Source organism: Cydia amplana, chromosome 9 (genome assembly GCF_948474715.1).
Source record: "Cydia amplana chromosome 9, ilCydAmpl1.1, whole genome shotgun sequence".
Classification (NCBI taxonomy): Eukaryota; Metazoa; Arthropoda; class Insecta; order Lepidoptera; family Tortricidae; genus Cydia; species Cydia amplana.
This window is the reverse complement of record NC_086077.1, coordinates 10,043,098-10,059,113: the sequence shown is the minus strand read 5'-3', so window position 1 is coordinate 10,059,113 and position 16,016 is coordinate 10,043,098. Positions and strand designations below refer to the sequence as shown.

General features: G+C 41.7%; 1 protein-coding gene across 1 annotated transcript; it reads right to left on the bottom strand.

Moving 5' to 3' along the window:
• Positions 1-2,503: 2,503 nt before the first annotated feature.
• LOC134651095 (WD repeat-containing protein 3) lies at positions 2,504-15,915 on the bottom strand. The gene is made up of 17 exons (XM_063506089.1): positions 15,694-15,915; positions 15,375-15,584; positions 14,988-15,185; positions 14,326-14,499; positions 13,192-13,388; positions 12,698-12,915; positions 11,675-11,795; positions 11,194-11,395; positions 9,410-9,499; positions 8,761-8,898; positions 7,762-8,031; positions 6,803-6,967; positions 6,112-6,177; positions 5,603-5,763; positions 3,677-3,806; positions 3,159-3,251; positions 2,504-2,686 (listed from the first exon to the last, which is right to left on the bottom strand). Exons 1-17 carry the CDS (start codon positions 15,862-15,864, stop codon positions 2,522-2,524), a joined length of 2,769 nt encoding a protein of 922 aa, XP_063362159.1. The 5' UTR covers positions 15,865-15,915; the 3' UTR covers positions 2,504-2,521.
• Between the last annotated feature and the right edge of the window lie 101 nt (positions 15,916-16,016).

The window sequence follows — 16,016 nt, the reverse complement described above, 5'->3', positions numbered from 1 at the left end:
CATTCGTAAACGATAAATTTGTCGTCAGGACATGATCTATGTATCTACATATATTTGTATATTGTGTAAGTTTCAGCATAAATTATCCACTGAGATTGTGAGCACGTGCGGAATACTCATTGTGAAACATTAATTATTGTTGTATAGATGATAAATAATGTGACTTACGCAGGGATGGATACTTAAATTATTAAAATTTTAACTGATATATTGGCTATGTAGTGAGTAGAATATTTTTTTACAAATAAATGATAGCAGCTATTGGTGTTTTTGATATTCCCCTTCATAATCCTTTTCATTCACTGATTCATTCTCCTTGAAGTTGTAAAATTAGGTAGTAGTCGTTTTGGTGTTTTGTATTGCAGATGGAGCTGTTTTTACCCCTCACCAAGCTTACAATAAAATTCCATGATAGAGCCTAGCTAAACATGGCATCCTATTCTGGAGACCCTCGCTTTGCTCTGGATACACCTTAGACCAGCCATACTCTAAGTGTGTTTCGCGGAACCCTAGGGTTCCGCGACACCTCTGCAGGGGTTCCGCAAGAATTTAGAACACTGCTTTAGTCGCCTCGAAAAATTTTACTATGCCGCCACCGTATTGTAGGGTTCCATCAAGTATTTCGCTTTCCAAAAGGGTTCCGTCAAAAAAAAAGATTGAGAACCGCTGCCTTAGACGAAACGGTTTAGTGGTGACAGCATTGCTGTGTTGCTCTTCTATAAAATACAACCTCACCCGCATAAAATATGGCCATTTATACGATTTCAAGGACGAATTTTAACACATTCATTGCCAGCGCGAGCTACGCGCTACGAGTGTAGCTGATAACACGGTTATTTACATACGAGGGGCGTTCAAAATATTCTCGGTATTGATATCTTACGACCTCTTCTAAAATTTCTTTCGTTACTGGCCGCTAAGGTTTATTCATTGACATTAAAAAAAAGTATAATTCGAACCGAGATGGTCTTTTGTTTTTCTGCAATTGCTGAACAAACATGAACATCATGTGCAAATTGACAATGTTAACTAAATTAGAACATCGATGCGTGATAAAATTCTTGACAAAACAGGGTAAAAATCAAAAAACCATAAAAGAGGAAATGGATTGTGTTTACCGTGAGTCTGCTCCTTCTTTATCTACCATTCAAAAGTGGTCAAGCGAGTTTAAACGCGGAAGGGAGAGTATTGAAGATGACCCTAGACCTGGCCGGCCTGTAGTAGCTACTTCACAAGAAAATATTGATAAAGTGGAAAAACTTATATTGGAAGATGGTCGAGTGAAGGTAAAATCTATAGCACAAGTAACCAATCTCTCTATTGGTACCGTACATGATATTATACATGACCATCTTAATATGTCAAAAGTAAGTGCAAGATGGGTTCCGCGAATGCTGACTCGGCTTCAAAAAGACATGCGTGTAGCTTGTTGTTCCGATTTTATTGACCTGTGCGGTGAAAATCCTGATGAGGTGCTGCAAAGAATAGTTACTGGAGATGAAACCTGGGTTCATCATTATGACCCAGAGAGTAAACAAGAGTCCATGCAGTGGCACATTAAGGGTTCAGCTCATCCCAAGAAGTTCAAGGTCATCCCTTCAGCTGGCAAGGTCATGGCCACGATATTTTGGGATTGTGAAGGAGTATTACTAATCGATTATAAAGAAAAAGGTGTAAATATCACAGGACAGTACTACGCTAACATTCTACGTCAATTAAAGGATATAATTAAAGAAAAGAGGCGAGGAAAGTTAACCAAAGCACACCAAAGGTATTCTGCTTCTGCATGACAACGCCCCCGTCCATACTGCTCATATTGCCAAGGCAGCTATTGTTGAATGTGGGTTTAAAACTGTTACTCACCCACCGTATAGTCCGGACTTAGCCCCCAGCGACTTCTTTTTGCTCCCCAATCTTAAAAAGAATCTGCGTGGAAATAAATTTTCTGACGATGAAGCATTGAAGGCGGCAGTGGAGGAGCATTTTTACACGAAAGATAAAAAATATTTTTACGAGGGATTAAAAAAAATAATTGATCGATCTTTTAAGTGTATGAACATAGGGGGGGAGTATATTGAAAAATAAAAATATCAAACTTTTCGTACTTGTTTGTTTTCATTCTCATACCGAGAATATTTTGAACACCCCTCGTATGTAGCGAAAAGCGCCTGCGAATAGAGAACAAAGAACCCGCCTAGCGGGTCGCTGACAGTGAATGTGTTATGTTAACCCTTTATAGGGCATAAGGGTGTCAGTTATTATGCAAAATTGAACCCTATCACTTTGAAACAAAGTTCAAAATGATGTGGGAAATTAGGCTTAACCCCTCGTATGCTTAGACACGGATCCGTGCGTGGGAATCTTAATCTATTGTTGTAAATGATGCACTTTTTCAATGATCAAATTTGACAGGCAGCATACGAGAGGTTAACCATTACAGCAAAATTGCACGTTCGTGAAAGAAAACTGTCCTGTCATAATGCACTCAAATAAAAAACAACAATAACTAGTAGGAATATATTCAAGTAACAGTAACGATGGGCCGTTTGAGCGCTTGCCTCGCGCGGCGGCGGCGGTCCTTGCCGCGGCGCGCGTCCGTTGCCTCGCGGAACAGCTGCTCGGCGTCCGCTGCCTCCGCCTCGCGGCGCATCCATTGTAGCGCGTGCACGTTGTATCCAACCATGTCCTGCCGAAAAGGCAGAGGTCACATAATAACCAACTAACAATGGTATTTTTTTTATTTCAGTGATTATGATTAACCAGACGACTTTTATATTGTTGAATATGCCTGTTTTTTTTGTTAAAGATACCTAAGTTACTTATTGTTTTACAGAATTGTCGTGTCACATGCTTTTCTTGTCCAGAAAAGTAAAGTTTCTGAAATTTCTAGCATTGAGATTTAAATTTGTGTTACCTTTATAATAGGATTGATCTTTGAACGATATTGTAACCGCATTTATTTACTGAAATTATTTAGTGACGAGCGAAATTATAAACATCATGTTAATTTTTAATAACAGACATGTATTTTCTATTCTTATGGAGCGTGCTCTTGTGTTGGAGGCCAAGTCTCATTTTGGGTCATCGCGCCAGCCAAGTAAGTATTTTATAACCTTGGAGGATATAACCACACTCCAAGGCATCAATAGACAACTTACCCGCATCTCTGACAGTCGCATCACTGCCTTAGCCTGTATCTGTATAAGCGGCTTGAGCAACGCCTTGTGTGCCTTCAGCGGCGCATGGTGAACCTTGGAACAGGAAATATAAATATTAGGTGGCAACCTTAACTCAGTAACACGTGAGATTCCGAGTCGACGACGACCAGCCGATTTTGTCGATTGGGCCCAATTTCAAGCGCCTCTCTCCACTCCAAGACATCAGTGTTAGTACAGTCGCTAATATATCGGAGAGCCGAGGCGCTCTCTAATATCTGGCCTCTATTGTCAAGGCGCTAGAGTGCATGCTTAGATATTTTTGAGGACCTCGGCCGCTCCAATTTATCTGATGGCGATTGCACATACCTACCACGAGTACCACATGAGTGCATACAAAGGCATGAAGGGCTAAAAAGAAGAGAAGAGAAAGAAGAGTTTTATAGCATATAGTTCTATAGCGTATGCAATTAGCATACGACATTTTTTGAAAGAGATAAAACTAGTGTCATGTTGCGTACCTTAAGCAGGAATATAGCTGTACGGCACAGAAGCTCGGTGTTGGCGCCGCGCTCGAGCATGCTAGGCAACATTCGCACGATGTCGCACGCAGTGTTGAACGGTAGCAGCAGCAGGGCTTCTTCTAAGTCACTGTAACACGAGAAAATATAGCTAATCTAATACCTTTAAACGAGCAATTCTTGTTTATTTATATATATTTCGGGGATCTCGGAAACGGCTCTAACGATTTCGATGAAATTTGCTAAATGGGGGTTTTCGGGGGCGAAAAATCGATCTAGCTAGGTCTTATCTCTGGGGAAACGCGCATTTTCGAGTTTTTTTATGTTTTCCGAGCGAAGCTCGGTCACCCAGATATTTATATGTTAAGGTGAGGTGAGAATTTTAACTTCTGAACAAATGTAATTTACCAGTCACTTGATTCTTGTAACCGTTGTAACCAGAATATCGTGGCGGAAGGCGATGAATGGTATAAGAGGGTATCCTGGGAGTGAATAAACGAAAAAGGACCAAGTTGGGGTGGTATTCCATCTGACCAATTTCTTTGTCCCATGTGTATTGCGTCTCACATTTTGCTTAGTGAGAGAGTGAGACGCAACGACATTGGAGAAAGAAATTGGACAGGTGCAATTCCACCCTTAAGCTTTGGATTCCTCCGAAAGCGGTGCCGTCATATAGCGGCCGCAAAAGACGGCCGTCTTTACGGTGACGACATGTGGAAAGTACCACGGCGTCATAACACACCGTCATCCACCAAGGTCAAAGCGGCAAATTTGAAAAATGTAGGCGCGAAGGGATATCGTCCCATAGAAAATTTGAATTTCGCGCCTTTTTCTACTGACAAGATTTGCTTGACCATCTATAATTTACTTGGAGGATGAAATATCATCAGAAGAGGAAAATAATCGTAGTACGGAATCATTTATTCAAATCTCGTGTCATTTATTCAAATGGCGTCACCGCTATCTGACGGCACCGTTTTCGGAGGAATCCAAAGCTTTAGGCGAAGTTAGCGCGCCATATTTTGAATAACATGTAAGTTGCAACACGCAGGGAACTCTTGGGGTATCGCCTTCAGTTTAACACATGAACCGCTGAGCTTCGGTCGTAGCTTTTATAACATGGGTTTCCTGGTATGTACCGAAAATGCTTCGTAGAGGCAACACGAGAACGTGTCATGATTAGCGCTGAATGAGTATAACGTCAATAGGGCATATGACTACTAGTCAAATCAGTTTCTTTTTTCGAGCTGTCAAAACGATTTTGCTACTATGGAATTTACATGAAACACTAGCATGTGAGTCATGTGACGTCATAATCAAATTACCTACTCTTTATAGTTTTATGCGGGTTTTAAAATAGAAAATGTGTCTAAAAATAACTGCTGTCTACGTTTCTATTAATCTTCTGGTGCTTTATTTCATGCATAGTGTATAACTATTTATTTTAAATACAGTCTAATACCCTATGAAAAAAAGGAAAAAAAGAAAAAAAAGCCTATGGGAAAAAGTGTCACTAATGTCTGAGAACTGACAGTGTGTGGTTTCCTGTTATTTATTGTTTAAAATTAGGAATTTAATAAATTTTAAAATATGCAACTAATAAAAAACATTAGAACTATCTACATATAAACTAAACAAATTGTTTTGAGTTTCAGTTCGAAGTATGGGGAACCCCAAAATTTATTGTTTTTTTTCTATTTTTGTGTGAAAATCTTAATGCGGTTCACAGAATACATCTACTTACCAAGTTTCAACAGTATAGTTCTTATAGTTTCGGAGAAAAGTGGCTGTGACATACGGACGGACAGACAGACGGACAGACAGACAGACAGACAAGACATGACGAATCTATAAGGGTTCCGTTTTTTGCCATTTGGCTACGAAACCCTAAAAATAAAGTTGATAAAATACCCTATTGTATTGTACCTGGCTCGTATCTTCTTGAGAGTTTCCAACAGGAAGTCTTCCTCGTTGTGGCAGTTGTAGGCCGCCATGAGTAGCGGCGGCTGCACCGGCAGACCGCGGGCTTCAGCGCGTTCCTTCTTATAGGCGGCGCCGATCGACAGGCACTCCAATATCGAGTCCGCCTGTAACACACGAGGTAAATATACCAGAACAAAGCTCAAATGCTATTTAATTAAATATTTATTGAAAATCAAATGGTAGTATCAAATGGTCGTAGGACAGCCTAACTACGCAGACAACCCAGAACAGAGCTCTCCGGCGCAAACTTACAAGGAGACCCGACCCCAGATGAGCTGGGAAGAGGGCTGGCCAAAGAAGAAGATTGAAAATCAAATGGTCATATGAAACAGTTCAAAAATATTATAGAGACAGAAACTATTGTGACAGAAAAAATAATATAATTCGTAAATTATGTACCTCTACGTTATGAAGTTCTGAAGAAGAAAATTATTTATTTAGTAGGTACTTACAGCCTTTTCAGCTCCTATGGTTTTTTTGGTTGGCATAGTGAGACCTGGCAAACCGGGTACAGGTGCCTGCAAAGAAAAAAAAATCGTATAATTATCCTGAAATAATTACTATCTAGCTATCAAATCTCAAAACCTATATTTAACTTTTGCCCACAAAATAAAAAGTTCATAATTGGTGGTTCTTCTTTCTAAGTATGGTATTCCACCTGTCCAATTTCTTGGTCCGATGTCATTGCGTCTCATTGGACCAAGAAATTGGACAGGTGGAATACCACCCTAACACATTGTGTAACACTTCTTTTATGAACATAGCGGGAGTTGAACAGGTTAGTTAGGAGAGCTATGGCAGGTATTGTTGTTTCCTAAAAATTGAATCATACAATAGAATACAAATACTCTTTACTGTACATACGTATTTTCCCGCACTAGTGCGGGAATAAGCACTTTCCATGCCTATGTCGAAACTTTAAAAGGCCATATGTACTGTAAAACGTTGTACGATACACGTGCAAATAGGTAATTTGCAACTTGTGTCGATTTAAAACTCCCTTCGGTCGTGTTTTAATTTATCGCAACTCGTTTAGAATTCCCTCCGCACATGTATCGTAGATAACTATTATTGCACAGGTGTGCATAATGAGGTCATTACAGAAAACAATACAGAAAAGAAGATCATCATACGTGTACGTACATGTGTGTCGCCGGTGGCGAGCCCCTCCTCCTGTTCGTCGGTGTCGCCCAGCACGAGCGGCTCGTCCGTGCGCGTGTACAGCCGCAGGGCGTTCTCCGAGCCGCACGAGGCCACGTGCAAGCCGCCCGCGCCTACGGCCAGCGCGTGGCATGACCCTGCGTGACCCTGTACCATAGAGAAAAAAATACATAGAGTGCTCACTCCATACATCAGTTTTAATACCAAAAAGACTATTAGCATCTAGCATCGAGTAGCGGAACTATCAGTACTGCTACTTGACAATAGATGTAGCGCCGACCGGAAAGTCTTATGCTGTTGAGATAAGACTTTCCGGTCGGTGCTACATCTATTGTCAAGTAGCAGTACTGATAGTTCCACTACTCGATGCTAGATGTAAACACTGAAATTAATAGTCTGAACTGATGTATGGAGTGAGCACTCTTGTCTTATTATATATCTCTATGCCCTGTACAATAAACAAGGTTAAACTTTTGCGAGCCAATAGCGTCCAATCATGTTCCTTTAATTCTTAAAAGACAGCCAGAAGTCCAGAGAATGTAACTAAGTGTCCATATTAATCATCCAATTCATGTTGACAGCTTTTGAACCCAATCCCACTGAGTGCGGAAACGCAAACGTCACAGTGCTCGCTATACCCTCGACTAAAAAGAAGGAATACGTCATGGTTATGCCTCACGAGCGCTAAGACGCATATAATCACTACATAGTATAAAACAAAAGTCCCTCCCCACTGCCTGTCTGTCCCTACGTATGCTTAGATCTTTAAAACTACGCAACGGATTTTGATGCGGTTTTTTTATAGATAGAGTGATTCAAGAGGAAGTTTATGTATAATTTGTTAACCCATGCGAAGCCGGGGCGGGTCGCTAGTTTTAACCAAAAAAGGCATAGCTAAAAGTGGTAACACTCTTTAGTCTAACACAAAACAAAACACTCACTTGAAGTGTGATAATGTTGTCATACGTATCCGCATCCCATTGCTTGACCTTCCCATCCTTAGACGCAGTGAAGAAATAATGCGTGCTCGGCACGAACTGAAGTGACGTCACAGAGTCATTGTGGGCAAAAATGGACTTGTGGCAGTCGCCGAAGTCCATGCCCCAGATCTTGACGTTTCTGTCGGAGGAGCCGGTGGCGATGATGTTGGAGTCGTAGCTGATGTCCAGGGCGTGGACCGGCAGCTTGTGGCCGTACAGTTGTAAGTAGAACTAGAGAGGAAGTAAAGTTAAAAAATATATTTTTTTAAATGTACTGTATGTCGTAAATTTGACTAATTCAGCAACATCACACATATTAAAAGGCGTTTGATTGTTAGGTGGTTCGAAATCGAATCATAATCAATTAATCATAGAAAATCAATGTTTTACCAGAAAACCGCAAGCATTTACCACGTTGTAACTCGTATTTTTAGACACGGTTATAATACAGATCGCAGACCACTATATTAAACAAATATAATTATAATCCACTTTTCCACCTCCATCAGAAGCGCTGGTGGCCTAGCGGTAAGAGCGTGCGACTTGCAATCCGGAGGTCGCGGGTTCGAACCCCGGCTCGTACCAATGAGTTTTTCGGAACTTATGTACGAAATATCATTTGATATTTACCAGTCGCTTTTCGGTGAAGGAAAACATCGTGAGGAAACCGGACTAATCCCAATACGGGCCTAGTTTACCCTCTGGGTTGGAAGGTCAGATGGCAGTCGCTTTCGTAAAAACTAGTGCCCACGCCAATTACTGGGATTAGTTGCCAAGCGGACCCCAGGCTCCCATGAGCCGTGGCTAAAATGCCTGGACAACGCGAGGAAGAAGAAGAATTATAATCCACTTTTAAATTTATTCTAAGCTGAATAGCATTGCTCGGGTTTCTGCTAGTTAAAAATTAATTTAGATATATTATCAATATAAACAGACCTGTATGAGATGTCTAACATGTACCTTAAAAGTATCAACGAAGAATATTTTCACAGTAGAATCCATGAGAGCCACCGCAATGAACTTGTAGTTCGGACTGATCTTGACGGCCGTCACCGCCTCCTCCAGTTCCAGTGTTCTTGTGTGCAGTAAAGAAAGAACCTGAAATTAAAGTACCTAATGTATATCGTAAGTAGGTACTTAATACCTACGACTTATAAATTTCTACCATTTTTGACATGTGAATGGGCGTTTTTTTTTGTTGTCCCCAACACTTTTTTTTTCAAATTTGTGATTATTTATGTTATTTCTACTCAGAATCACGAGCTCTTTCTATCCTAATAGGAGAAAAAAAGTGTCCTAAGGTTTTTATTTCCATTACGTTACCATTTCTCATAGACTTTGTATGGCGGTCGTGGAATGGAAAGATCGAAAAATGTATGGAAATTTTGGGACACTTTTTTTCTCCTTCTCCTATTAGGATATAAAGAGCTCGTGATTCTGAGTAGAAATAACATAAAAAATCCCAAATTTGAAAAAAAAAAGTGTAGGGAACAACAAAAAAAAAACGCCCGAATAAAAAAAAAACCGATCGAAATAAAGGCATCGTTCAAAAATCGAATTTAAACGTTTAATTATTTATGTTTATTTTTCAAAACAAGAAATTACGTACTTTTGCTTTAGACTCCCCCGTGGGATCCGGTATGAGCTCAAACTGCCAAAACTTCACTGTCGTGTCCGCGCCGCCGGAAACACAGCCTCTCTGAAAAAGGACAATATTGCTTTGTTTTAATACTCGTTAATTTCAGAGGAGTTGTAGAACACGCTCTAGGCCGCGAACAGTATCTATGACCGCACTTGCGCTTAACCGATAATCGACTCTAATACTATGGTAGTAGGGGTAGTAGGGTATGCGTCATGGCGATGCTGGATCACTCGCTCTGGTGCGCCAAAACAGCCTATATGACCGCTCTAACGCCTACGTCAATTATAAATCAATGAGCCGTTCGATAACCGACTCTAACACGATGGCAGTAGGGTTCATACCGAGTCAGGCGTCATAGCGACGCTGTAGCACTCGCCCTGGTGCGCAGGAACCGTCTCTATGACCGCACCCGCGCCTACGCCCAGTATGAGCAGGGAAGCATTCAATAATCGACTTTAACACGATGGCAGTAGGGTTCATACCGAGTCAGGCGTCATGGCGATGCTGGAGCACTCGCCCTGGTGAGCAGGAACCGTCTCTATGACCGCGCCCGCGTCTACGTCCAGTATGAGCTGGGAAGCGTCCAATAATCGACTTTAACACGATGGCAGTAGGGTTCATACCGAGTCAGGCGTCATGGCGACGCTGTAGCACTCGCCCTGGTGCGCAGGAACCGTCTCTATGACCGCACCCGCACCTACGTCCAGTATGAGCAGGGAATCATTCAATAATCGACTCTAACACGATGGCAGTAGAGTTCATACCGAATCAGGCGTCATGGCGATGCTGGAGCACTCGCCCTGGTGAGCAGGAACCGTCTCTATGACCGCGCCTGCGCCTACGTCCAGTATGAGCAGGGAAGCGTCCAATAATCGACTTTAACACGATGGCAGTAGGGTTCATACCGAGTCAGGCGTCATAGCGACGCTGTAGCACTCGCCCTGGTGCGCAGGAATCGTCTCTATGACCGCACCCGCACCTACGTCCAGTATAAGCAGGGAAGCATTCAATAATCGACTTTAACACGATGGCAGTAGGGTTCATACCGAGTCAGGCGTCATAGCGACGCTGTAGCACTCGCCCTGGTGAGCAGGAACCGTCTCTATGACCGCACCCGCACCTACGTCCAGTATGAGCAGGGAAGCATTCAATAATCGACTTTAACACGATGGTAGTAGGGTTCATACCGAGTCAGGCGTCATAGCGACGCTGTAGCACTCGCCCTGGTGAGCAGGAACCGTCTCTATGACCGCGCCCGCACCAACGTCCAGTATAAGCAGGGAAGCATTCAATAATCGACTTTAACACGATGGTAGTAGGGTTCATACCGAGTCAGGCGTCATGGCGATGCTGGAGCACTCGCCCTGGTGAGCAGGAACCGTCTCTATGACCGCGCCCGCGCCTACGTCCAGTATGAGCAGGGAAGCGTCCAATAATCGACTTTAACACGATGGCAGTAGGGTTCATACCGAATCAGGCGTCATGGCGATGCTGGAGCACTCGCCCTGGTGAGCAGGAACCGTCTCTATTACCGCACCCGCACCTACGTCCAGTATGAGCAGGGAAGCATTCAATAATCGACTTTAACACGATGGCAGTAGGGTTCATACCGAGTCAGGCGTCATGGCGATGCTGGAGCACTCGCCCTGGTGAGCAGGAACCGTCTCTATTACCGCACCCGCACCTACGTCCAGTATGAGCAGGGAAGCATTCAATAATCGACTTTAACACGATGGTAGTAGGGTTCATACCGAGTCAGGCGTCATGGCGATGCTGGAGCACTCGCCCTGGTGAGCAGGAACCGTCTCTATGACCGCGCCCGCGCCTACGTCCAGTATAAGCAGGGATCCATCTGCGCAGCCAACAGCCGCGTGCCGGTCGCCCGGCAGGAACATGAGGCTGGTTGGTCGACCTGATGTTAAGGGGATGGTGCGAAGGCAAGTCTGGTTTGGCCTGACAACAATATAGAGGAATTGAATTATTCAGTGGCCATAACTCTTCAAACATGCTACCGAATAACAAATAGGTACGTAAGAAGGACTATTTATTCAAACTGGACGTTGCGACCGAAGATCAGTCCGTTAAGAAGCGAGAACACGCAAAATCGGCGCAATATAATGACGTCGAGTTGCGGAAACCAAGCCCGCAAAAACCTAATACCTAAGGAGCGAAAAATTAATGTAACGTCATTGGATTTGAATATGAGAAAAGGAAACCAATAAAAATACATACCTGTTCCACAGTTTGATGGAATCTGTTGATGCGGACAGAACGGCTAAGTTATCAGAGCTAATGGCCACGCATCGCGGCTCCTTCTGATGTCCAGGCATTCTTATTTGTTTCAGACATTTCACTGAAACAATGTGCTTGGCATTAGTAAATTTAGCATTTTCAAACTTAGGGATTCGTTTAGGGGCTCACCAACCTTTTATGAAGCAGATCAACTGCTGTATCCGACGATAGTCCTTGATGTCGGTCTAGAACCACATCATTATCCATAGTTGTTAGGATAAAAACCAGTGTTCAAACCTCCTCGACCAGTCCTCGACCCCTAAATTGTCTTACGTAACACATAAGCCCCCTTGGCGTGGTTATTTGTACTTTTTCTACTCCAGCACTTAAATGTGTCAATTAAATGACTGACAGTGATATCTAAAGCAATGTCATTTGAATGCTTTGTCTATAGGCTCATAAGATGACTGCTAGCAGTCATCTTATGAGTATAATACAACTGCTTTATTTTTTTTAAAGATACAAGTTCCGATCATCTTGATTGAAAGAGGTATGTTTTCATTTACAATAATAACTCTTTTTTTTTTAAATAATAACTCTTTTTTTTTAATAATAACTCTTTTTTTTTTTTGCTGCAGCTGTCATAGAAAAAGTAATGTATGCAACAGCTCATAATTGGTTCTTAAAATTCTCGGGTCTTTTTTTACAAAACTCGACTACGTCTCGTTTTGTAACTTCGACCCTTGAATTTTAAGAACCCTTATTATATCACTGTTGCATAAACTACTATAATAACATTGACAGCCGGAAGTGATCAAATTATGCTTAAATGAAGACAATGATAGTAATTTAACTTTTTAACCACCGTAATGAACTAATGACGCATCACTTTAGGTTTAGACTTTTTCACGGTTATACTGGAAACAAATGCTCAGATATTTGTGAGCGCCTTGGCCGCGTCGATATATCTGATGGCGACTGTAACAGTACAGTCAGTCTTATCAGAAAACTTAGAATGCTTACCTTCATCCTCCTCTGGCTTCAGACTGTGCAGTTCAACAGAGTTGTCAGCTAGCGTCACGCCCACACGCAGTTCCCCCGTAACGCCGAGCAGTAACGTGTTGGACTTTAGCTTCGCACCCAGCTTGATGGAAGTAAGTCGCCGCACTTCGTCAGTTAGCGAGAGGAGCTCCGGTACTTCCGGTGCGTCGGCATCCACTTCACCGGCTTCTTTTTGTTTTCTATAATTTTAATTGTTTATTTGTCTTATTTGGTTTGGCTTTGACTCCATTTTCGTAACCTATTTGTATGCAATAATTTAATTGCTGTTTAAAGATAGCGCGCCAAATCCCATTCTACCAGCTAGCATGGAAAAACCATTAACGTGTTAAATTTCATCGCAATTTTAGCATGTAACATGAACTTTTGGGAATTAGTCAATAAGCAAGTCAGGTAGAAAATAAGTTTTGATAGCTCCTAAAGAGCTTTCTTATCAAAAGTATAAATAGAATACTCACGTCAACTTTTTCCTCTGCTTCTTTATCCTTTTACTCATCCTTTGCTTGGCCTCTTCGTCTGTACAAAACGAGAATATTTCCAATAGGGAGTCTGTCCCATAACACGCCAATATGCTCTGACCAAGATCCGTGGTGAGGCCTACGACACGCCCTTTACCGCCGCGCATTAGGGTGCCCACTTGGTGACATTGTAATACCTGAAATAATAAGCTTTGCTTTGCATGCAAGGAAACTGACGTGTTGCTTCTATTTATAACTTTGAAACGTATTTCCACTTGTCTGATAGCTGTCTCAGACATAAAACTTTAGTGAAAGTATAATAGCATAACGTCGGGGATAGTGCAATACCGCGTAACTAACAAAGTCGACAGAGTTCGAAATTCAAACACCGTACAAGGAAGTTGGACCTTACTGCATTTGTTAGTTACGCGGTATTGCACATATCCCTGACGATAAGGCAATCTAGCAATAAACTCTCTGGGTTTAAAATGGATAGATGGTGCAGAAAACACTGTATTTTCATCTCTAACCATCATTTCAGTCAGTATGTATTCGTATTTAAAAAAACCGGCCAAGTGCGAGTCCGACTCGCGCACGGAGGGTTCCGCACCATCAATAAAAAATAGAGCAAAACAAGCAAAAAAACGGTCACCCATCCAAGTATTGACCCCGCCCGATGTTGCTTAACTTCGGTCAAAAATCACGTTTGTTGTATGGGAGCCCCACTTAAATCATTATTTTATTCCGTTTTTAGTATTTGTTGTTATAGCGGCAACAGAAATATATCATCTGTGAAAATTTCAACTGTCTAGCTATCACGGTTCGTGAGATACAGCCTGGTGACAGACGGACGGACAGACGGACGGACGGACGGACGGACGGACGGACGGACGGACGGACGGACGGACGGACGGAAGGACGGACAGCGGAGTCTTAGTAATAGGGTCCCGTTTTTACCCTTTGGGTACGGAACCCTAAAAAATGACCTATACACCTATTCATTAAATTCTGATTAGAAGTTTAGCTATAAAGAGTAACAGACAAATAAAAGAGTTCCTTATTCACGCGTACACTGAGAGCGCGACGTTACAACATCTAAAATATTATAAGTATTTATTATGTAGGTTCACTTACTGAGCTATCTTCTAAGTTGTCTGTTTCCTCCAGCTTGACAATCTCCAGCTGCCTGATAAGCTTGTCCTCCTCCTTAACATCAGATGTCCAGTTCAGCTTCCACACCCTTAATTCCTGGTCCATGCTGCCTGTCACCAGGTATCGCTCCTCTTTCATCAAAGCAGCAGACCATACCTAGGAATTATTAATTGAGAAATGTTATGACTCAATGCTCTATAGATTTTGAAGTATAGAAAATTCACTGAGGCTCAAAAATGCTTTATGTAACTTTAAGGTGTGAAATAAATTTTATTGTGGGATAAATTTTTACCATTTTGAGCACAACTATGTTTGTATGTTAGTAAAACAAAGCTGAAGTTGTTAAAAGAAGTTACATGAGTACCTTATCCTAACCCTTTATAAGGCATAAAGGTGTCTGATTATGTAAAATTGAACCTTATCACTTTGAAATCTAGTTCAAAATCAGGTGGGAAATATATTCCGTCTGCCTTATAAAGGCTTAAGAGTTCTACCAATCAAGCCAAATAAGCTTCAGCTTACTCAATGGATATTTTTGATGCCCTCCCACTGCCATATACAGAGTTACAGACTATACAGAGCTTCACAAGACTAATAATATAAAATTAAATAGTAAAAAATAATTAAGCTTGTATTTTTTATACCTCCATTTGATGTCCTCCTAGAGTCTTGAAGCAGTGTTTAGTTTCAATATCCCAGAACTTAACAAATGTGTCCTTGGATGAGCTCACAATACAGTTCTTCCCGTTGATGAATAGAACACTAGTTATGGCACCCTTGTGGCCACTGAATCTTGCTATACCGGTTTCTGATACTACATCCCAAAGAATGACTTCAGTATCCTGTATAAACAAAAAAAAATGAAAAGGTGTTCCATTTTTTATCATAATAAAAAGTATACATAGATAAATGTAAGAACTAATATCAGAAATTGTTGGCACAAAACATTGTTTGAACAACCTTTGCTCTTACACAAATTATTGTTTAATTCATGAGATTGGCTGATTTTATAATGAACTAAATATCTTTACCTTAGATCCAGACACCAGCCGGTGTCCCTGTTCATCATACTGCAAGCATGTGACGGCAGACTTGTGTCCAGCAAACTGGCACACAATCTCGTTGTTCACGAGCTCGAACACGCTGATGTTGCCGTCCACGTAGCCTACCGCCATATGGTTGCCCGTTGGGCTCGCTGCGATCTGAGATACCACTACATTTTCGCCAGAGAGCACTTGTGCCTATACAGTAAAAATAATACATAGTTTTAAAACTTTGAAATATTACCTAGATCCAAGTCCTTGTTATATGTTACGCCTACTTACGAATTGAGTTAAAAGTCTGTCTTACCTTTTCTCCAAGTCTCATGTCCCAAATAATAACATGCTCACATGCACCCACTGCTACATATCGTCCGCTTACTCCATTTAAAGACACATGTGTACAATTACAGTCTGCACTGGCGATTATGTTAAAGGTGCCGCTGGGCGCGTAACGTAAATATTGCTTCGTAAGACCCATACTTTAAATTAATTTAATACAATAATAACCTAACCATGCTCTTTAACGTTTGTTCACAGACTAATAAGAGATACTACGTATCAGACGCACAACTGTCATAGAGCTATTTTGGCCAATAGCAGACCGTAAGATCATGTTGGAATTGATCGGAG